This window comes from Taudactylus pleione, unplaced genomic scaffold (assembly GCF_031769625.1).
Source record: "Taudactylus pleione unplaced genomic scaffold, aTauple2 ptg000097l, whole genome shotgun sequence".
Taxonomy (NCBI): Eukaryota; Metazoa; Chordata; class Amphibia; order Anura; family Myobatrachidae; genus Taudactylus; species Taudactylus pleione.
The window spans coordinates 270,542-295,922 of NW_028284499.1; the positions used below are offsets into that span (position 1 = coordinate 270,542).

Here is a 25,381-nt window from a genome sequence, read left to right on the forward strand (position 1 = left end):
ACTGAAAACATAAGGGCTATATCAGCATCACAGACGCTTAGCAATCAGGATGTGATAAGACCACCAGCAGACTGCAAGCTGTATAGACCACCAACCATGACCTCATGCAACACACCATATAGGTCAGGGGTCTTCAAACTTGGCCCTCCAGCTGCTGTGGAACAACACATCCCAGCATGCACTGCCACCTTTTTGATATAACAGCATGCTAAAACTATGTGTAGTTCCACAGCATCTGGAGGGCCAAGTTTGAAGACCCCTGATATAGGTGAAACTGGAGTAAAATTGAAAAAAAAAAGTTATAATGTCCTGTATCTCTATCACTAACCAATAGTACCAATCACACAGTGAAGCATACCAATAATGTAGCCAAGAATACCAATCATGTAGCCAAACATACCAATCATGTAGCAAAGCATACCAATAATTTAATCATGTATACCAATCATGTAGCCACACCATTCAGAAAATCAAACCTGTTTGCACTGTTATAGAGTAATGTGAATGTTTTGTTTATTAAATTACAGCCATTTTATACAATACTTTATAAGATAAAAAATAATCAGTACAAGGGACATTGCTTATAATCTGAGACACGAATCCTGAATGGAGTACTCCGTGCTAATGCTTGCTTTAGACGTGTGATATCATGAATGCCATTAGTCCTGCGACATCACAAATGAACAGACTTCTCCTTCCGGTCATTTTAAATCAGTGATCAGCCCATTCCAAAAGTTCTGTGTGTAGTTTATAGTTCAAGAGTGTCCATGGGAGGCGGATCATCTGCTGTATGGTTGCTACTTATACACATTTCCCCAGTTCTCGCTTCACCTTCCCATCTTTTTATAACACATGCCAGATAATAGCCAGTAGAAAGAAATAGGGCAGGTTCTGCTAAGTAGGACTAATTTCTTTACATTGTCCAACATGTAAATATTAACCCTTTCACATCCAATGGGACCTGCAATGCTTTGCGTAATAGAGGCATTTAAAGGCATTGCAGGCCTCTATGGCCATGGAGGGCTAAGAAGCAGCAGCAACAGGCACAGTGGGGGCCCATATCATATTCATCCTCGCACAGCAAATGCTGAGCAGTAAACGCAGGAGAAAGTCCCAGATAAGGAATATGGTGAAAGCTTCTTCCATTGCAGGTGAGTGAATGTGTTCAGTCCGATGTTTGCCAATCTTGAATTTATATTGCTCCTGTTTTGTCTACAGTCCCAAGAAAATGCCCATAAAATCAGACCCATTTTGGACAGTGATTGGTGCCCCTGCACCGTTGTCCACAAATATAGACGTGTATTGACCACTCTGTAACAAAAAGGGAAAAAGATGTGGAATATACAATTAGTGGACAGGTAACTATGTATAGATCAATTTTTCTGGAGACTTAGGATAACCTGGTGAAGCGCAAACATGCACGTCTTCTTACCGTAGCACAACGCTTATTGTTGCATAAATGTTCATTTTTAAATCAAGATTCCCTTAGCACTGACTTTCCAATGTTTTGTGACCTGACTTATCAATAAACTACTCAAGGATTTAAGAGGTAGTACAACACCCATGTGCCAGGTATTGCAGTTTTATTCTTTTACTGACATTTCATCTTTCAGTGTACATAAGTATAACATAAGTACATTCCATTCAGCATAGGTGTTCCTTATACAGTGCCCCCAGTAGTGGTCCCCATATGCAGTGCCCCCAGTAGTGCCCCATATACAGTGCCCTCCAGTAGTGGTCCCCCTATGCAGTGCCCCCAGTAGTGCCCTTATACAGTGCCCCCAGTAGTGGTCCCCCTATGCAGTGCCCCTTATACAGTGCCCACAGTAGTGCCCCATATACAGTGCCCTCTAGTAGTGGTCCCCCTATGCAGTGCCCCCAGTAGTGCCCTTATACAGTGCACACAGTAGTGGTCCCCCTATGCAGTGCCCCTTATACAGTGGCCACAGTAGTGGTCCCCCCTATGCAGTGCCCCTTTTACAGTGCCCCAGTAGCAGTCCCCCCTATGAAGTGCCCCCAGTAGTGGTCTTCCCTATGCAGTACCCAGTAGTGCCCCCTCCATGTAGTGCCCCCAGTAGTAGTCCCCCCTATGTATCACCCCCACTCCTATGCAGTGCCCCTTACATATATGGGATAAAGACACACAAAAAAATCCCCACTTACCTGAATTCCCACACCTGCCGCTGTCCACTCCTCCGTCCTTCCGGCCCACTCTGCATTATGGGAGAGACATCATGACGTCTCTCCCGTCACCCACTGCGGGAGCCGGAAGGTGAAGCTCATGAGTGAGCTCCAGGCCGGCTCCGGCAGTGGGCGCAGCAGCCAATGAGAGTCTGTCAGGCTCTCATTGGCTGCTAAAACAAACACACCGCCACCGGGTAGTACGTGTGTACTACTCGGCGCCGGTGTGCTTGTTACTGTGTAGTGCGGACTGCGCTCAGAAACCGCCCCTGCGTGCGCATTTGACAGTGATATATGTTTTGATAGACTCTGGCACAGTGTGGTAGATATGGGTAACCCAGTCGCGCACCCGTTATCCACCCAGTTATCGGGGAGTTTTTTCACTGCCTAGCGACTCAGAGACAGGCCCAATATGCTCACTAGCTTCCTTCCTTGTTTGGGGACCAATATTTCAACTCTTTAAATAAACTCTTTCCTGATGAATGCATTTTAGGCACATTTGCCTATACATATAAATCTGCTTGGTAAACTCACTCAGTGTATACACATCTCCTGATATGGAATGAACACGTCTAAGATGGTGTTTGCATACGGCACATGCACACAGTTCATTGCTTTTATAAACTGTCGCTATAAAAACAGTATCTAGACCAAAGTTCTTGGAACTAAGGCAACACAGCAAATCAAACTATTTTAAAGATGCTCATCCACAAGAAAAACAGTTGCCGCAGTGGATATCTAATGGCTCACTGGACTGTGCCTGGGCCGTCCAAAAACAATAACAGTAATTTCTAGCCGTCTCATGGAGACAACTGCTAATGTTCCAGAAAAGTAACTGAAGAAAGGATGGCTTTGCAGATTTTTATGATTCCAAGATTTTCAATGAAACGAAAAGTTTCAAATAAACAAAGGCTGAAGGAATCCTCTTTTTTAGATCAGCCTCGCGGGGCGCTTGCAATAACAAAATACCATACTGAACAGCATCCTGGGAAAAATAATATAAGTTTACAAAGTGCATTAAACCTACACTGTGAACGGTGAGAGAAATATTTTGCTAGCCCGAAGCAGTTATAAATAACAGGACAGTTACAGATCATAAAGGGGTTATTCATCAAATTTCATGACCTATTTCAGAGTCTGTTGTTGCTATTCTTCAATCTCAAAGTCAACGGGAGCTACGGCTGATTTAACAATATTTCATTTTAATGTGTAGCAGTCTGACCCTGGAGAGGAAGGAGAGAAAGACTTGGACACCAGGTGGAGATCTTTCTTGAAAATGTCTGGTCCTAGCTTGGGAAATATCTGGAGCATTCTCCATGAATTGCGTTAAATGAAAATTTTTTGGAAGAGACTATTTTAAAACCTGAACACAGTGGATCATTGATTGTCTTAGTGTATGACCAAGATCCTAGAGCGGGATTACCCAAATCATGGTAAATCACTTCCTAAGTTTAAAAAATTAAAAGATTGAAGACAATGGGCCTGATTCATAGCTGGACGCAATGCCAATGTTTGCGCAGTTCAGTGATAATTTGTGACTACACATGCATGAAAAGTCATTAACACCCCTAAGGCGCATGCGTTCCCCTGAGTGTACTTGGAGTCCGCTGTTGTGTACGGAGGCACTGGCATGGGTGTTCCTGGGTGATGCCTGGGAGGTGGCCTGAAGTGAAGGCAAAAAAGGCCATCTCATGGGCATGTTGTGGGAGTGTCATTGTCGTGTCAGTGAACGCGGCTGCCTTCCCAAACACAGACCTACAGCCATAAAGGCCATGTTGAGCTGGAGTTCAGAAGGAGACTCTGGGCCAGCCATAGGCTTGTGCAAGTGTTGATGGTGAATGCAATGGTGCGCCAATGGTGGATTGCCCAGAACCAACGGTGGAGTTGCACCATCCACGGGCATTGAAATGGGTTTGCAATGTCCGGCACACACTAGTATACAAGGGGAAGGCAGAAACTAGCATTTGCATATTATTGCGGCTGCGACGCTGTAAAAAGTCGCAGTTGTGGCATTAGCGTTCACCTCTGAATCAGGCCCAAATGAGTGTTAATGAAAAACTGTGCAATTGTGCCACAAAAACTGAAATAGCCGAGGTTTCACTACATCAGCCATTGTATATAGGTTGTGACATGTTACAGAAGTTTTAAAACTGCATTGTTGAAATGATAGATCACACTTTGTCCAACACCCGTTGCATTACTCCACCTATAGGAACGTTTTTATTAGGTTGTGTGAACAGAAATTTGTGTTCACAAAATCTTTTTTATGTTAGTGGATTGTGAATGGTGCTGAAATGAATAAGGGCACAAAAAATAAACAAAGAGTTTTACTAAACAAAACTGTTTGGATTATGAGTTTTCTATTGAAAACCAACAGAAATTTCAACTCTGAATCTGGGGATATGGTAACTTGGTGTAATTAGAGGGCAATACTGAAACAATATCTTGCTCTTGAAGAAGTTACAAAGATCCTGGAAAAGCCAGTATAGTCTATCATCTCAGAAACAGAGCAATATTCTGAAAAACTCATTAGATTAAGATTATAGCAGTCAAGACAACAGGGAATGAGGTTAGTGGGATGGTTATACCTTGAATTATACTAACAATCATACAGTATTTCCTACATTTCTTTTCTTGTAATCTGGACTGTTATTGGCTATACCTATTTATTGCCCATCTCCCTCCTAAAGGGAATCTAACCCACATGTTTATGTTCCCATTGAATTGTTTTAAATACTATTCATCGTCACTTAAGTTTTACAAAAACAGGTGAAAATGAAAATTATCACCTGAAATTGTAAAAATTAAGTTATCGGGCCAATCATCAAGAAGGTAATGCAGGAGATATCAACGACATCTCCTACTTACTTTCCTCTTGCGGAATTGCCCGCTGTCCCCATACATTAGTAAGGGGACAGAATTCATCAAGCTCTGAAAATCCAATATTTTCAGAGCTTGATTGCAGGAGCATTCGCCATCTTCCGATAGGGCAGTGAAAGCGTTCGGGGAGACAGCTGATTTTTAGACCAGCTGTCTCTGCACCGGAGCAATGATGAATTGCTCCGGCACTCGCGTAGAGAAGAAACATCAATTATGGGGGTCCGTTAATTAACATGTTGGATAGACCCCTTAAGGATGAATTATACTGTACTTGTTACATAACTAGTATCGGAGAAGGTGCTAGTAAATTTAAATTATTTTTCCTATCATTCATTTAGCTCCTCCCAAAGCTGTCCTGTGAGTCTTTATGATAAAAAAAAACAATAGCTTTAGGGATTAGCCTAGCAGCAAGGGATATGTGTGGAATCATTGGGGCCAGTATGATACCAGTGAATGCATGGCTAGGTACAAAAAGATGACTATACATTAAATGGAGGTAGGGATGCAAATAATTAAAACTTTTAAATAAAGTACAAGCTGTTTTCAAATGTGTCCCACCTGCAATTGTAGCAATCCCTGGATGTGTACAGTAAATATTTTACTGTTACTTTCCAATCCAGCAATGACTTCTAATGACCTAAAAAACACAAGTACAAGAATAGATGAATACTCAATTCTGTGTCATATGTACAGTGCAGTGCTACATGTCACTCACTTCATTCAAATACAGCCGCCCTTTTCCAGTAGGTACAAATGAGTTTATAACAGATTTCCCTGCTCACAAGAGCTTACAGTCTACAGATGCTTATTATTAGGGTTGTTTCATACATATAGCTCATTGTTCAGTTTGTGATCGCTTGTGTGCATATACTGTATAGACCTGTATATTCTACTGAATCAGGGCCAGCTCCAGGAGGAGCCGCTCCCTGCACAGAAGGGGACTGAGATACCCGTTAACCCTGGCCGAAAATGGGACGTGACCTAATTACCATAGGTAACGCGCGGCATCCATTCCTCTTCTCCGGGGTCTGGCACCGCTGCGCAGCTGTGGCGGTGCCCAACCTCCCAAATGGACACTTCGGCCCGCAGGTGGAACAGCAGGGCAGTGCCCAAAAAACAGGACTGTCCCACTGAAATCGGGATGGTTGGGAGGGGTGTGCCCTCTAAGGGGGTGGAGCCCCTTTTCGGCTGCACAGGTTGAACGTGCCTTGAGCTGGCCCTGTGCTGAATTAACCTCCATGTTTCCGATATTTCACAAAAAAAAATAATTTATAGACTGGAACAATTGCCCCCATACAGTGGGATAAATGTGCCTGTTTATCCGCCCTCTACATACCTGGCCTGAGTCAGAGGTGGTCGCAGTGCTGATATTTGCGCAGTTGGTTGATGGTTTTTGTACTGCACATGCATCAGAGTCGTACTGCGCACGCACTAAGGGGTAAATTTACTAAGATGGCAGTTCTTTTTAAGAAGTGATGTTGCACATAGGAACCAATCAGATTCTACTTCTCATGTATCTAGCACCTTCTAGAAAATAATGCCTGGAATCTGATTGGTTGCTATGGACAACTTCACTTCTTAATAGAACTCCCATCTTAGTAAATTTACCCTTAAGTTTGAGTACCGATGGAAGTCACAGTGAGGTTTTGGACGCAAAGTGATTGACAGTCAGTGAGCATTTGTGGGAGATAATGAGGGGATAGGAAGGGCCAAATCAGGTGTGTCAAGACCGTTTCAGGGTCGTGTCTTGGCCAGTGACTGCATCTGCGTACACCAGGGATGGGGAACCTCATCTAATTATGCAAGCGGCAGATCAGAGATGCTGCCATTAGGCGTCTCTGTATAAATCCCAACGGCTGCAACATTTGCATATGTTCGCAGTACTACTGCATAACGAATTGTAGTTGTGACAGGATTTGTGTCCACCTCTGAATCAGGCCCATAGGTGTATACTGTAGATACCTCTATAAAATCAATCTGCTCCGATTTTAGATGCTTGCAGAAATAAATAAATGTTATATATTCCTAAAAATAGTAAGCTTTTCACTGCCAGGGGTTCATTCTAAGTTTGCATCTCAAGAGGCCACCTCATTTTTGCTTTCCATTGTTTTTCTGGGGAAATATTTTTTATTATATCTTACTAACCCAAGTGCATTGTATATGTATACAGATTGAGCTCTTCTTTTCTATAGTTGAACAAATTTGGGGGAGTTTTATCAAATCTTCCAAAGAGGACAAGTGGAGATGCTGCTCCTGGCTACCAATCAGATCCAGCTACCATTTATATGGTACAGTATATAAAAGATAGCTATAATCTGCTTGGTTGCCATAGCAACACCTCCACTAGTCCTCTTTAGAAGGTTTGATGAATAACCTACTATGTTTTTAATTTGTAGAACTTATGCAGGGGAAAAACAAAATCACTTTTTCATTCTTCCTTTTCTCAAAATAATTTCCAACTGTCCCGACAGGATCCATCCAGGTATACGTGACACATGAAATGGCTGTGCAATGTTTAACTGGCACAAAACAACCTGGTCTGTCTAAAAATGTCTAACCCCTTCCAAATTAAAGAGTAAATCTCTCACATTCGCCATGAAACACAAATATGATTCCGGATACTCTTTGAAAAAGTCATCAGCTACTCTGTGACAAAATGCACTGACACCCTAATTTAATCAGAGTCACTGAAAACTAAAAATTCCCTTAATAAATGTATCATTGTATAACCCAAGCCTGTCTAACACATTAATTCTGTATGAACTCAAGAGGCAGAACATTATTAAAAAGGATCTAATGCAACATAAATTCACAATGCTTACTGAACACAGGCTAGAAGATTGAGACAATTTCTCAATAACAGGCCGATCCCTTTATGGCTATTTATTTCACTGCTGTCTTAAACCATTTTCTGCCGTTCCCAAACTCCCACATCTGTGACATCACTGAAAGGTGTGCTGATCCATATTGTGCATGGACAGTTTCATTAATGGATTCTTAAGAAAATATACCATGAATCCCTTCTGACATGTGACAAAGATATGACATTAGTTCCACTAAACAATATTCTGCATATATACATATGAAACATGATACACCCGGAAGTCCTTACACTGCAAAGGACAGCTCTTATCTGAAGAGCTATCCTTTGTAAAATGAATCACAATTGTACAGCTCTTATCATAAGAGCTGTCTTTTGTACATGCATGCGGCATTACAAAACGCAGTTATGCATGCGATCAGTCAAAATATTCCAAGCCGTGTATGCAGACCCACAATTCCTAGCTTCACAATGGCTGTCAGTCAATATGGTCATGTGCATATCCCTACCCAATACTACTGTGTCTTTTTGAGAATGTTTATAGTCTGCCAATGACTAATTAATGCCCTATTTGTTATAGAATGAAGCTACTGTAAATCAGGAAAGAACAGCAATTTAAATGCACAACTCTTGTATAATATATATGTAAGTTGTTCCTTTTCAGGAACGAAAGAGTTAATTGTAATCATTTGCAATCGCTGCCTTTGCACTCCCTGAGGCTTTGTTAGAAATGAGTGACTAGAGAACAGAAATAAGACTGATATAGCCAGCATGTTAGCAGTGTACTGCGCTTAATGCCAGGCAAAATCCAGCCCTGACATGCATCCTTCTGCCTGAGATTCTTCCAGCATGATGACACTGTGTCCACTCACCCCCACTAATTATCAACTGTGAAATGTGCAGGAGCTGGAGATAGGAAGCTCCCTGGCAGTGAATAAACTCATTAAAAAAAATTGACGGGAAACTGTTAACTGCAAAACTTGCTTAGAAAATTCCAGTCTAGAACATTATGCCTTTTCAGACAGTAACATTTGCTTGTTTAAAACAACTTTTACCTGGACTCCTTGAGGTGTTATGTAGAAATGTAGGTTTTTTTTCTCCTTTTTGTTATGTTATTTCTAAATATTTGCAGTCGTACCACAACATTTTTGTCTGGACAATGAATCACTTTCACTACAATAATTGCATTCCTTGAAAGGAATATTGAGTAGTAAAATAGTAAAACATACAAACATGCCAAACAAAAATCCAGCTATTGGTGAAATTCAGTGCAGGGAATATACATTTTGCCTTCACAGCAAAATGACAAAGTGGCAACAAGTCTATGGAAACAGCAGCTGTGTCTTTTTTTTTTTTTTTCTATTTTCAAAGACAAATGTACTTATTCAGTGGTGGTAACACGCTAAGCCTCCCACCATTCGTTGTACTGTACATACCAGGCTCCCAGCACTCACATATATAGGCTGAATCTCTGACTGTCCCTTCAGCTTTGCCTAGCGCTTTCTACAGCAGGAGAGATCTGATGTGAAGCAAATAGTGAAAGATGGTTGTGAGGGCTCCAATCTAAGCAGCAATATAGAGATACTAAACAATAATTCTAATTTGAAGTAGTTAAGCTCTTTAATCCACCAATGTCCAGTATATAATAATTTGCAGTGCTAATAGGTTGTACACACCAGCGTCCAGTATACTATACCATGTTTTGCAGTGCTAACAGATTGTACACAACAGTGTCCAATATACCATACTTAGCAGTGCTTACAGGCTGTACACATCAGTGTCCAGTATACCATGTTTAGCAATGCTAACAGATGATAGACACCAGTGTCCATGTCCAAGGTCTAATGGTGCATACACACGGTCAGATTTTCTGTCAGATCAGAACGATAACTATTTTAAAAATCGTTCATATCTGAAAGAAAATCTGACATGTCAGATAACGATATTTGAACGATTTCATTAATTTTACAGACTGAAATTATTCAATCGTTCAAATCGTTTGTAAAATCGTTCAAATCGTTGTTAAAAATCATTCAGTCGTTCATCTTTCATCGTTCATCTGACAGATCTGACCATGTGTATGCATGATTATACTAGTATTAAGCTGCATACACACGTAAAGATTTTCTGTCCAACAATCCAACTAGTTGATTGGTTGGAATGAAAATCTGGTAACGTATGAAAGCAAATGACAATCAGCAATTTACTCCCAAACACCGGAAAATGGTCAAAAACTGTTGTTTGAACAAATTGTTTAGATCAAACATGTAACAAACTTGTCTGACCGACCATTATCATCTGTTTTCTGGCATTTAGGAGCAAATTGCTGATCATCAGTTACTCCCATACGTTACCAGATTTTCATTCCAACCAATCAACTAGTTGGATGGTTGGACAGAAAATCTTTACGTGTGTATGCAGATTTAGTTTTAAGACAGCTGCGAAAGATGTAAACATGGACACCACTGATTAGCAGTGCTAACAGACTGTACACACCAGTATCTAGTATACTATGTTTAGCAGCAGAGGCAAACACAGGATTTTTAGGGGGGGGGGTTATATATATATATATATATATATATATATGTATATATATATATATATATATAGTTGTATATAGATATTAACTATAGAGAGACCGGCTAGTTGGTTATAACTACAATAAATTGTGTGACTCAAAGCCTACGTGAAAACATATATACATATATATAAATTTATAAAGTGACGGTGCTAAATGTGCAAAATAATGCAAAGATGTGAAATAACCTATTTCATATATAGGTATAAGTGCATAACATCATGTACAAAGAGATTGAGTTAGATAGTATATGTAGAATAAATTGCTACATTCAAAACTAACTCAGTGTGATTGTATATTAATTATTATACTTCAAAAATTGCAACCAGTAAAGGTTAAAAACAGCACTTTAATAGTTAGAATAAAAGCATCATTTGTTTAAAAAGCAAGGCAATTAATAAACATACACAACAAAGAAATTCGGGATATGGTACAAAAAAATAATGAATGAGGTATATAAATAGGTAGAGCAGCTTATCTGAGGTAGCAGCTTATTAGTTCATGTGGGAGGTATGGCAACAACAGGCGCCAACGCGTTTCGTCAGTTCAAGACTTCATTGCCATACCTGCCACATGAACTCAATCTCCTTGTACTTGATGTTATGCACTTATACCTATATATGAAATAGGTTATTTCACATCTTGGCATTATTTTGCACATTTAGCACCGTCACTTTATAACTTATTTATTTATATACATATGTATATATGTTTTCACGTGGTTTTTGAGTCACACAATTTATTGTAGTTATAACCAACTAGCCGGTTGCTCTATAGTTAATATCTATGTACAACTATCTATGCTATTAGTAAATTTACCATTACTAACTACTTATTGACAGAGAGCTGACGCCTATACTTGAAAGGCCATAGTGCAGTTGTTGAAGTTGTGATCTGATTGAAAGTGAGGGGTACATTAATTATTGGCGCTTGTCCTACCCATTTTCTCATATATATATATATATATATATATATACATATACACACAGTATACACACACAAGCATATATATATATACACATGCATATAGATATGCACACACTTACATATGTCACACTTAAATTACACACACATGTACATTACACACACACTTACCTGCCAGCAGCTGCGGGTTGTAGACATGGGGACAGGACCTGGCACTGTCATTAGGCCCCTCTCCCTAGTGACAAAATAGCACGATTATCGGGTCAATCGGGAGCGGGCGGGGCCAAATGACACAAATCTAATAGAATTGCATCATATTGGCTCTGCCTCCTCCCGATTGACCCGCGAATCGCAGCATTTTGCCATGAGGGGGCGGGGCTTAATATTATGGCGCTCGCTTGTCTTATCTGTCAGGGGGGGTTTCTGGGTACTCAGAAACCCCCCCTCCATGCGCTACTGAGCAGTGCTAACAGACTGTACACACCAGTGTTCGGTATACCATGTTTAGCAGTGCTAACAGGTTGTACACACCAGTGTTCAGTATACCATGTTTAGTAGTACTAAAAGGTTGTACAGACCAGCATCCAGTATACTGTACCATGTTTTGCAGTGCTAACAGATTGTACACACCAGTGTGCAGTATACCATGTTTAGCAATGATAACATATTATAGACACCAGTGTCCATGTCCAAGATCTTATACTAGTATTAGTTTAGTTTTAAGACAGCTGCGAAAGACGCAAACTAAGGGGGGTTTCCAAATCATTGGTTACCGAACCAATGAAAAAACATCTAGCCACAATAAATATATATATAGCCTATGATGGGGTATACACACACTGACTAACACAGACACACACCTCTCTCACTAAAACATATGAATGCAGCAGGCAAATAAATACAGCAGCATGATTTATTAAAGACTCCCCTCTCCCTAGTAGTGCCCCATATACAGTGCCTCCAGCAGTGCCTCCATCATACTTGCCTACTCTCCCGGGACTGTCGGGAGCCTCCCGAAAATCGGGTGCCGCTCCTGACACCCTGCAAGACTAGGCAAGTCCCCCGGAATGGATGCCGGCACCACGCTAACCCCTGTGTCAGCCGCAAAAGTGGGCGGTGCGGGGGTGTGATGACGTGATTTGCGCTGAATCGCGTCATCTTAACCCCACCCCCTGCCTTTTAATGCCAGTAATATTGGCATTATAAAGTGGGGGGTGGGGCCACAATTACGCGATCGCGTCGGCATACCCCCGCTCCGCCTTTTTGACCAGCCCCCATCCTCCCTGCTGGATGGACCTGCCAGCCCCCTCCGGGATTCCCCTTCCGAAATGTCGGCAAGTATGGCCCCCAGTAGTGGTCATCCTATGCAGTGCCCCTTATACAGTGCCTCCAATAGTGGTCCCTCTATGCAGTGTCCCCAGTAGTGCCCCTTATACAGTGCCCCCATACATATATACACACAGACACACGCACTGACACATACACACACTGACAGACACACTCATACACACAAACACACTGACACCTACGCTAACACAGATGCACACACCGCAGCGCAACAAGCACTTACCTAAAAACACGAATGCAGACTTAGCAAAATTAATACAGCAGTCTGGCACCACTGCTCGCTCCCCCGGCCCCTCCACCTACGGTGTGTAGCTCCGGGACTCGACAGCGCTGGCAGTTGTGGAATACCGGCATGTGAGAGGATGAGCGTGCCTGCCGCCAGGTGACACAGTATTCCACTACTGCCAGCCTGTTAGCACTGCTAAATATGGTATACTAGACACTGGTGTGTACAGTCTGTTAGGACTGCTAAACAGTGGTGTCCACCACATGCGCACGCAGGGGGTGGGGGGGTGTTTTTTTTTTTGAGTACTTAGAACCCTCCGTGCCCATTGCTCCATCGCCGCTGGCCTGATCAGCTGAACAATATTACTTTCTTTCTTGTTTTTTCAAGAGTCCCTCTTATATTGCCTGGGCTGGCTGTTGGGGGAGCTCAGCGCGCAAGCCACACCCAGTCAGTTCCCATAGACTCACAAGTGGCTGTGCTGTTAAGTGACTATGTATAGGGGGGCACACTGCACGCTGATGTATGCTGAGCTACTCTGCTGATTAAAGTGGCTGTAGCATGTGTCCAGACTCCAGACTCACAAGTGGCTGTGCTGTTAAGTGACTGTGTATAGGGGGCACACTGCATGGCACGCTGATGTATGCTGTGCTATACTCATGCACATCTGCTCCAGTGTAAAAAAAATGCAAAATAATATTTTTCAAAAAGTATAAAAAAAGTAAAAAAAATGGATAGAAATAAAAAAAATAAACATTTTTTTTGTGCTGTATCCCACTGTGTACTGTATACAAGCACCGTGACTCCTTGGGCCGTAGCCTTCTATGTATACTGTATACAAGCACTGTGACTCCTTGGGCCATAGCCCTCTGTGTATACAAGTACTGTGAATGCTTGGGCCGTAGCCCTTTATGTATACTGTATACAAGCACCATGATTCCTTGGGCCATAGCCCTTTGTGTTCACAAGCACTGTGACTCCTTGCGCATTAGCCCTCTGTGTATACAAGCACTGTGACTCCTTGGGCCATAGCCCTCTGTGTATGCAAGCACTGTGACTCCTTGGGCCATAGCTATCTGTGTATACAAGCACTGTGACTCCTTGGGCATAGCCCTCTGTGTATACAAGCACTGTGACCTCCTTGGGCTGTACCCCTCTGTGTATACAAGCACTGTGACTCCTTGGGCCATAGCCCTCTGTGTATACAAGCAATGTGACTCCTTGGGCCGTAGCCCTCTGTGTGTCCATAACACACAAGTTTTCATCAATATGGATCATGACAACCAACCGAGAGGAGGGCAGAAGCAGCAAGCAAATGCTAGCACTGCAGCAGCTACAACCAGTCATGATGACGATACTAGTCCTTCTCTATCATCTAAATCTGATGCTCAAGGGTGTAGAGGCTTTAAAAAATTAGAGTATCTGAAATTAAAAAAAAATCTACATTTTACAGGGGTAATGACAAAAACAACACTAAAGGTTAGTGCAGAAAAACAGAAAATTGGCAACATACCATTCACCACACACAGTGGCATGGAAAGGACTTTATAAAAAGTGTAAAAATACTGAAAACTACTAAGGCAGTAGATCAAACTGTGCGTTTTAGAAACACAAATGCCACAAATCCCTGTGGAGAGTCTAAGTGTGAGCCTGGCCTTACAGAGACGCCGCCTTCCACAGTTTCTGCTCCCTCTGTATTTGTGGGGATGAGCAGCATAAGTATAGCTGATGACATAGAAATTGAGGATGCCAACGTGAAATAGCAAGAGGATGAAGGGGATATTTGTGTACAGGTAGCTGACGCTGGCACTAATGAGGATATTGAGGATGAGGATGTTGTTTGTGTAAGTCAGGCACCACTGGAAGTGGCTCTTGGTCAAGATAAGAAGAAGGCCATTGTCATGCCTGGGCATAGGACCAACAAATCCACCTATTATGTTTGGAATTATTTTTACCCAAATCCTGACATTTGTCAAACCATCTGTAGCCTTTTTGGAACCACAGTAAGTAGAGGTAGGGATGTTAAGCATCTAGGAACCTCCACACTATTACGTAATCTGCAGCGAGCTCATGACAAGTATTTGATAACATCAAAAACTGGTGCTACAAAAATAACAACAAGCAGTCCAGCATCAGCTAGCTCACTTTTCTCTACTAGATCCCAGCATCAGCAATCCCCACTGCCAAAACCTTCATCCTCAATATCCTCAGTAATGAACAGAGGTAGTCCGGCATCCAATTTGTTATTGCTAGGTGACTCCTCCCTTTCCAGGACTCCTCAGAAGAATCGTTGAGCGCTAGGCCTGCTGCTGCTGCAGGTGGTGGATCTTCATCCCAGAAGTGGACCAAGTTTACCAAAACAATTGACTGTTAAACAATCCTTTGCAAGGGGAAGCAAGTATGACAGCTCTCACCAAGTCGCACAGCGGATCACTGACGTCATGATGGCTATGCTAGTATCAGATCTGCATCCAATATCTGCAATTAATGCAGTGGGTTTTACACAGTTAATTGAGGTCCTGTGTCCCCTGTACCAAATTCCATCTCGGTTTAATTGTATCCAAAAAAACATTCCTCGGCTGTACCGGAACGTTAAAATAACCTAATTATTGGCATACAAAATGCCATGGTAACAACTGTCCACCTAACCACAGATATGTGGATAAGTGGTAGTGGGCAAACTAAACATTACATGACTGTGACAGCCCACTGGGTGGGTGAATCGCCTTCAGCAGCAGCAGAAGCAGTATCTAACAAACAACGCCAGCTTATTCAGAGGTAGGCTACTCTGTGTATCACCGGATTCAATAAGAGGCATACCGTTATCAACCTCTTAGAAAAACTAAGAGATGTCATAGAAACATGGCTTACCCCACTTCGACTCTCCTCAGGATTTATGATTCTGATAACGCCACATATATTGTGAAAGCATTACAGCTGGGTGAATTTCAACACATCCCCTGTTTTGCTCACATGATCAACTTAGTGGTGAAGGGTTTTTTAATAAATGACAGGGGCGTGCAGGAGATGCTGTCTGTGGCCCAAAAAATTTTGGGACATTTTCGGCATTCAGCAACAGCATGCAGGAGATTGCAGCACCTGCAAGAACAGTATAATTTGCCCTGCCATCAATTGAAGCAAGAGGTGGTAACAAGGTGGAACTCCACCCTTTATATGCTTCAGCAGATGGAGGGACAGCAAAAAGCCATCAAAAGCTACACAACAAGCAATGACATTGGGAGAGGAAGGGGAATGTACCTTAGCCCAGCACAGTGGAGAGTACTTTCTTACTTGTGCAAGGTGCTCAAACCATTTGAAGTAGCCACATATGAATTGAGTGCTGACACTGCTAGTTTAAGTAAGGTGTTTCCCCTAATTAGGCTTGGAAAATCAGCTGGAGAAATTGAAGGAGGAGATTAAAGCGAATCCATAAAGTATGCCAGACTTGTAGATCAAATCCTTTATTTGCTTCGCCAGGATCTACGGATGGCCAATATCTTGAAATCTGATCACTACATTTTAGCAACAATGCTTGATCCAAGGTTTAAGTTGTATGCTGTGTCTTTCTTTCCATCTGACCCAGATCTTATAAGATGCAAAGAGCTCCTGGTGAGCAAGTTGGAAGCTCGAGTGACAAATGTCACTACGATGTCTCCTCATTCAGTTTCTTCAGCAGCAGCCAGAAAAAAAATTAGCTTTCCTAAAAGACCCAGTGGTGATGCAGATAAGTCAACCCAACATTTTGGCATCTTGTCGGGTCTAAAAGAATTGCCCAACATTAGTGACACTTCAACCGTAACTCCATCTGATACGATCACCATCAAGATTGGTGGAGGATTATTTTCATGAGAACGTACAAATAGACATGTTACAGAGTCCCTTCGAGTACTGGAAGGAAAAAAAGGCAATTTGGAGGCCCTTGTACAAATTGGCATTGCATTACTTAAGTTGCCCACCCTCCACTGTGTACTCGGAGAGAGTTTTCAGCACAGCCGGGAACCTTGTGAGCGAACGGCAAAGGAGGCTACTTCCTCAAATGTGGAAAAGATGATGTTCATCAAAATGAACTGGAAGACCTTTCCCGGCAATTATGTCACAGTACAGAGACTTCTGTAATGGTGGATTCCAGCGGGGATGAATTAATATTGTGTGAGAATGATGTACACAATGATGAGGGTGAGGATGGCAATGATGGTGACATCTTGCCACTGTAGAGCTGTTTCCTTAAGCCGATTGGTAGCTTGCTTTGTGGGGGCACTGCAGCCACAAAAGTGGCAGTCCATATCGCTGAATTGCTTGGTCTGTTAAAGTGTGCATGTCCTTTTTAATATCCAACATAAGGATGGGTGGGAGGGCCCAATGGTGGGAGGGCCCAAGAACAATTCCATCTTGCACTACCTTTCATTTCTGCCACTGCTGTGTGGCAATGTTTCATAGATGTGCTTTAACTGCAGTGTTTGTGCAGCTGCTCTGTCACCAGCCAGCACACTGCAGCCTTTGGACAATAATGGTGAAAACAATATTGTGAGCTGTGAGGTGGTGTAAATTGACTATAAGTGATTGGAAATTAATGTTATTGAGGTTAATAATACTCTAGCAACAAAAAAAATCCCAAATTATGTGATTTTAGCTTTTTTTGGTACATTTTTGTAAAAAATCCAAATCCAAAACCAGTCACAGCGGTTTGGCAAATCCAAATCCAAAGCTGGACTATGAATCCAAGCCAAATACAAACCCAGCAAAAATGATCCAGTGCACATCTCTAATTTTAAGACAGCTGCAAAAGACGCAACTGACGCACTGTGTCCGACTCAGACTCCCACATGTTTTAATTAAGCAGTGACAATTTGTACCCACCATTTTATATCACCAACACTGCCCACCAGTACACACACATTGCTCCCACCAAATTTGTAGCCCACAAGTTAGATGAGAAAAACGGCAGCAATATTCCTGTAACAATTGAAGAAAAGGATCCATAAAAATGGTAATACTAATAGTTTTATATAAAAAAGGGAGACAGCTATAGGAAAACAGCTGAAAACACTTAATATGAATAGCAGTTTTAATTTTAAATGGGTACAAAGAGTCAGCTTGTAGGGTAGAGTACCTGTCATGACAGAAGTGCAGGAAGCGGGATACAGTAGTATGGGGCTCAGGCGCCTGAAAATTGGTCCTGCAAGTAACTGTTAATCGGGCCACTACCCTCTTCCTCAATTCTGCCTTGCCTACTTGCTTCTTACCTAGCGTGGAGCATAATTTACTCTTAGCAATGAGGGGCTGGTCTGTGACATCATCACACCACACCATTGCAAACAGGAAGGAGGTAAGAATCTGCCTGCTGCTGAAACCCCCTCCAAGTCAGCAGCTGGCACACAGAATGGGGGCACTGCAGTGACAATTAGGACACTGAATGAGTGACATTGGCCAAGATTCACCTAGTAGTAGTGCCAGCCATGACTGTAAGTAATAATTCATAAATTGTAAGTTTTAATTGCACAAATAGTGTTCTGTTCAGGATGGGTACAGAATGCCGGTGCCTGGGATCCCAGCTGTTGGTCGGTATCCTAACCCTCCCTTTCTCCCTACCCCAACCCTAGTCCTCCCTCCCCAGTGCCTGAACCTAACAACCTATTCACCCCCCCAGTGCCTAAACCTAACTTCCCCCTCCCCACACCCTAAACCTAACCCTCCCCCCTTAGTGCCTAACCCTAACCCTCCCCCTAGTGCCTAACCGTAACGATCCCCCTAACCCCGCTACTCACCTTCGAGATTCCGGCGGTCGGGATGCCGGCGCCGGGATTCTGACAGGTGTCGGGATTCCGGGCCGGCATTCTGAGCGCTGGATTCTCTGCGGTCGGGATATTGACCTCATCCCGTTCTGTTCAGGTGTTCATTGGTTAACTTTGCTATAAACTGCTGAATTACTGCTTTAACTTTTTGCTATGCTTAAGAAAAGATTTTCAATGTGGCTGCTAAAATTAGACATCAGAATAACTGCATGATTATTTAACAGTTCATAGCGTTATGTATTATGTCCAAAAATAATAATACATGCACAATTACTTCAGGGCCGAAACTAGGATTTTTGTCATCCGGGGCAAGGCCATAAATTGGCGCCCCCCCAAAAAATACAACATAGACGAGTAGGACGAAAAGGGCGTGTGGTTTTGTGACACAGTAATGTTCCTTACAACACATTATGCCAAAGTAATGCCCCTTATACATTAAGCCACAGTAATGCCCCTTATACTGTACATTATACCACAGTAATGCCCCTTACACATTATGCCACAGTAATGCCCCTTTTACATTATACCACAGTAAGGCCCCTTACACATTATGCCACAGTAAGGCCCCTTTTACATTAAACCACAGTAAGGCCCCTTACACATTATGCCACAGTAAGGCTCCTACACATTATGCCACAGTAAGGCCTCTTTTGCATTTAGGAACAGTATGGCCTCATCTCACTTCTCTTACCTGCCAGGGCCGAGCGGTGGGAGAGCTCTGGCTGGCGCGGGACGGGGCTGCCACACGCTGGGGAACTGTCAGTACTGCCGTCATTGTAATGTAGCGCCGTACGCGAACCAATTGGAGCTCACGGATTGGGCAGCCTCTGCTGATTGGCTGCCGGTCCACGAGCACTGATTGGCTTGTGACCGGCACCACATTAGACTGGCGGTGTCTCTGTACCTCTCAAGGCCGGGACGCAGCTTCAAACCCACAAGAGCAGCAACCTAGTCTCCAGGCAGCCTCTCCCCAGCACCCCCTCAAGTCCGGCACCCGGGTCACGTGTCCCCTTAGCCCCCCTAGTTGCGGCCCTGATAACTTATTGCTTAATCCAAGGCTTTAGAATGCCTTTCTGATTACCACATTATAATAATGTTTGTCCCTTACATTTATATAAGGTGATTTGTTAAATGAAGTTTATGCTATTAATTAACAGTTGTGTAACTAATGGAAGTAGGATAGGATATAAACATCTAGGGATGTAGTCAGGAAGCCGATGGTCTAAATGCCGACTGCTGGCTTCCCGACTGTCAAATCCCGGCAAGGTACTAATGACAGGCGTCGAAAACCTGAAGCCTGTCATTAGACTTACGCCGGGAGCCCAACACCCGGCATTCCGAACGAAGGTAAGCTGGGTGCTGGGCGCGGACAGCCGAGGGGGGGGGGGTAGGTTTTAGGACTCCCTGGGGGAGTTAGGGTTAGGTTTAGGCTAGGGGAAGGGGGGGTTAGGGTTAGGCACTCCCGGGGGGAGGTTAGGGTTAGGCACCCCCCCCCGGGAGACTTAGGTTTAGGCAGCAGGGAAGTTGGGGTTAGGTTTAGGCACTTACAGGGGGGTTACGGTTAGGCACTAGGGGGGGAGGTTATGGTTAGGCACCCCTAAGGGAGGGTTAGGGTAGGGAGTAGGGTTAGCAGCACTTACCTTAATTGGCGATTGGGATTTTCACCCCTGCCGGGCCTCCGCTGTCAGGATCTGAACCGCCGAATGTCTATACTATATCAGGCTTGCCAACCCTCCCGATTTTAGCCGGAGGCTCACGATTTCTAATGTAGCCTACTGCTGCCCCGCAAATTATACTTCAACTCACGTTTTTTTAAATGCTGGGGCCTGCACGGGGACGTAATGTTAGTTAAAGGCCGACCAACGCGGGGTTGTGGGTAGTTGTAGCTGGCCTAGATCACAATGCACACTGATATTGGCCTAGTCAGTGTGCTTGGCGGCATCTGCGGCGGGGACGGCCGCCATGAGTCATGAGTGCAGGGAGTAAAGGAGTGCGGATGCTAAAGGGACGGGAGAAACCTCCCGGGCCCGCCCCTCCCCTGCAACCAGCACACGCACTGCCCAAATGAAGAATGTCAGTTCAGACTGACAGAGGACAGAGGAGGAGGAGCCGACGCCGGGGGACTGAAGAAAGGGCTGCATGAGTCTGTGAGTTTTTCTGAGCTCACTATCACTATAGATCCTGCAAAGTTGATTGATGTCAGTGCAGCAGCAGAGGAGATGGGAGGGGAGATCTATTCGGCTGTGTGTGTGTCGGAATCTATTAATGTGAATGTGGGGGGAGCTCTATTAATGTGAATGTGGTGGGCTCTATTAATGTGAATCTGAGGGTGGTTCTATTAATGTGAATGGGGGCACTATTAAAGTATATGTGGGGTGTCCTCTATTAATGTGAACATGGGGGGGGCACATACCAGGATACACCTGAGTGGTAATATAGGTGGAGCTAGACATGCCCATAGGTGGAGCTAGACATGCCCTATATCAGCCCATAGGTGGAGCTAGACATGCCCTTTGGGTGGAGCTGACCACGCCCCCTCAATGGCGCGCCGAGCGCATTCTACTGCCATCTGCAGTCTGCCTGAAACTAGTTTTCAGAAGTAGGCAAGTATGTACTATATATAATAAATGAGTTATGTGTTGCCTTCTTCTTGCTTGGTTATCTATATTTTTACATTAATATATTACTGTTTCTTTATGCCATGTATCAGTTGTTGTTTTACCTATATACATACATGAGAGAAGAGAGACAGTGAGGAGAAGAGGAAGGAATATTGGACAGATGCAGCGGAGGAGAGATAAGGAGCTCATCCTCTGTGACAAGTGGTGGCCATGCCAAGCCCAGTTCATACTCGTGATAACTGATTGACAGGGGGATTTCACGTTTCAAGTGGTGCACATATAAATAACAAGTACTACTTTTAAACACAGGTACTCAAATGTATTTTATCTGTTCTAGGTATGAATTAAGTGTTTAATAACTATTTATCTTAAGAAATACAACTATTTTAGTTTTTTTTTCATGCAGCAGTTAATGTAGCACAAAATGTGATATACCTAAAATTAAAATATTTATCATTCCAACCTTCCTTTGGTATACCTGTATCTCTCACACAGACTTGTTATTCCAATTACGTAGGTGTGGATAACATCTCGTGCAATTATAAATCACCCCATACCAGTGTCAGAGGAAAAACACAATAGTTTTGCCAAGATACTGCGACCCAAACTGACTGCACTGGGCCAATATCGGATGTCACCGAGTTTCACTTGTTCCATTGTGTGGTAGGCGTTACAGTCACACTTTCACATTCCAACTGCATTACAGAATATTATTCTTCCAGTACACATCATACCATCAGGAGGCGGAAATAATATGTCCAGTATCCATGAGTTTGTTTACAGACATTCAGAGCCAGGATTTACCTAGTTTGTCCCCTAAATGTGATTCCAGACCATCCAATGTAACCTCTCCCACCCGATACAAAATACTCTGCGAACTTCCCACTTCATTTATTATTGTAGTGACCTCATCAATTAAGTCAGCCAAGGATACTGCAATAGTCATTTAAGTTGGTAGTCTGGAAGCAGACCACCTTGTACCGGATACAAGAGGTCATTGAAGGGTCTGTGTTTTGTAAAGAACAATACCTCTAAATTGTCCTTTTTTTGGATCCAAGTCAATTAACCCACTTTAATTCCCACTTGTCTCTTCCAATGTTACGTTATAGCTACCCCCTTCAGTATTACTCAAAAGTGTTTGTGAGTTTCCTAGCTTTAGAATAATCATTTCCAACCTCTGTATTATGTTAAGATTTAATACATTCTTGTCTTGTGGCTTCAAATAAAGAATTGTGTATCATATGCTGATTGCTGGCAGAAACATGACCATATGCCATTGATTATATACAGGTAACACTCTCTCATTTAAAATTTGGACTAGATACTTTTCTGTATAATTACATTTTCCAGTGTAGAAGTTCATCCATTACCTGCTAGATTACAGTTGTGTTGTACATAACAACTGAAGCATATTACACATATATTCAATTCTGTAAAATCAAACAGATTAGAACATGTTCAACATACATTCAGTCTGTATTAAAGACACTAGCAAACACTGCCAGTTTGTCATAATCTAATTTTAATAAACCAAACATAATTAAATTTTACTCCAAGAACCTATTTCTTCAACTTTCTGTTTATTACTCTCATAGTTATACTAAGATGTATATATTTGTATAATTATTATTTTTATCGTCATCATTATTATTATTATAAAAATCATTATTAATAATACTATTATTTGAATTAATAATAATGATAATAATCATCATAATACTATTATTATGATTATTATTTTTAGTTGATGTAAGTATACACGTTGTACAGTACATCAAGTATAAGATCCTTTTACCTTTTACTGCATTTTGGATTTATTAGCGTTTTTGTTGCTCTGCACGTCAATTATTTATTTATTTTTTTAAACAACAAAGGTGTTTTTATAACACAGTAACTATTAAATGTAACCGCTTTTAGGAATTTGTTTTCTTTCCAAGAAGACCATAAAACACTTATTTGCATCTACACCAATCTATTTACAACAAGTAATATAAAAACCTATAAATACAGCATATCTTACTATTAAAACTTTTAAAAACATTTGTCACTGTCAGCGGCATTCTACATTTATAATTTGCTTGCATGCCAAGCCATTCTTGCAATAAGATCTTTCAGTAACATTCAGCATCATGGGTACGAATATACACATTGTTGGGTCTATGTTTCGGAGCTTCCTTGGAACTGATAATCACAGAGCTCTTTTTTCATCTCTAGCCTTTGTTTAATTTTTAGAAGTTTTTGATGTATTATTTTCAATAACTTGGTTTAGAATGATAAATTCAGACACACTATTTTATTTTCCACATTATTTTTATGTTTCTTTGTTAATTGACCATAATGATGTTTCTTTGTTTTGTGTTGTTTGTGATTGGTAGATTTGAAAACAGCTGCTTTAGCGAATTGTTTTACTCAGTACCTTCTTAAGGCACTTAAGTAGGAATATAACAATTTTTTGTTCATATTTCTCATTGGACTAGATGATTTGCAAATAATTTATATACATTTTTCTTCTGTTGGTTGGAAAACAGTTTATATGATCAGCTACTCTAAGCCATTAAGTGTTAACTAGCTAATTATACTTTGTATTTCACCATTTCACATGATGGTAAATTTTAATATTCCACAAACAAAAGATCTTAGTGGAGGAGTATAGAATAATAAAATATTAGGAGACATTTTATAAATTGCAGTTACAGATGTTAACACCAGTGTTGGGTTGGGTTGGGTTAGGGTATCAATAAGTTGCCAGTAACATCAGGCAGTTAACTGACACCTTATGAGATTTACAACATAATTCAGTAATAATTGAGGATCTTTGAATTTTGCCTGATTTAGGCACCACCAGTGCTCTCCTTATACTGAGAAATTTGAATACAAAATATAAAAATTTCTAATTTAATGGGAACCTGAAATGCTGCAGTGAGAAAATGTTCTTCCTGGCAGCCATGCACAATTGATTTTTCCTTTACGCTTTCAAGATTGCTCAATTTGGACCATTGTAGTCATAGTCAAGATTTTACTCCCATATAGATTGAACTTTGATTGTCTAGACCGTCTCCCAGGATCTTCAAAATTGGCTAATAAAAAAATGCACATACAGTATGTAGCTTTAAGGTGTCTGAAGAAGTGTACACCCCATTAATGGATCTACCTTGGACCAGGACATTTGGCCTGACCATCGAACAGTCAAGTCTATCCAATTTGGTCACCCATGTGTCTGGCCAAATTGGACACAGAGCCATAAATGTAGCAAACAGGATGAAGGTGTGTATCCTAACATACACGGCCACACTTTAGGCTCAACGTACCGTTCTTCAAAAACCAAGTTACCCATAGATGCCATCATTCCACCTGCCTAATGGATAGATTCGATTGTATGGGCCAAAAACAACCAACGTTACCGCTCAGTATCTACTAGGGATCTAAGAAATGTTATTTGGGATTGGTGAAACATTAATTGGAGATCTCAGAAAACTGACCATATGTCCATGTGCTGCAGATTATTGTGGGTCACTCTGAAACTCTTCTGAGGCTATGTGTTGTAAGCCACATATAACCACTTCTATTTGTGTGTGAACCCCAGTTTAAATCTACACAATGCCCTTAGATCTATACGCAGAGACTGTGCACTGCCCTTTAAGCTCCAGCCAAATCTGAATGTTGTCAATGATCTATAAAGATAAAACAGCCCAGTGGACAACGACACTCCTGCTGCCGTTGCAGCTCTTGCACAGAGTAAGAGGTGCAATGATTTCCAATTGTCTTACTACATCTATCGCTATGTGTTAACTCCAAGATTTTATACTATTGTCATAATTTTTTATTAGATATTCTAATTACCATATATAAACCTCAGTGCAAATTTTAGGAATCTATGCTCAGGGACAGTTACAAGAGGTTATCTCGGTCTTCTAGATGTATTTTGCACATAATTTCTTTTTAGTGTTTATTACGCAGCGTACTTTTAGAAACTATTGGCACCAGAGAGGGATGTTTTGTGAAGGTGTTCGGCAC

At 41.9% G+C, this 25,381-nt stretch overlaps 1 protein-coding gene across 1 annotated transcript in view; it reads right to left on the minus strand.

The window, feature by feature from the left end:
* Positions 1 to 510: 510 nt before the first annotated feature.
* C1QTNF12 (C1q and TNF related 12) overlaps positions 511 to 25,381 on the minus strand; it is a 130,472-nt gene continuing 105,601 nt past the window's right edge. Inside the window, exons 7-8 of the mRNA XM_088470318.1 lie at positions 5,620 to 5,698; positions 511 to 1,311 (exon numbers count right to left, since the gene is read on the minus strand). Of these exons, the coding sequence (XP_088326444.1) occupies positions 1,213 to 1,311; positions 5,620 to 5,698 (178 nt within the window). The 3' untranslated portion in view covers positions 511 to 1,212. The remainder of the gene's footprint in view (positions 1,312 to 5,619; positions 5,699 to 25,381) is intronic.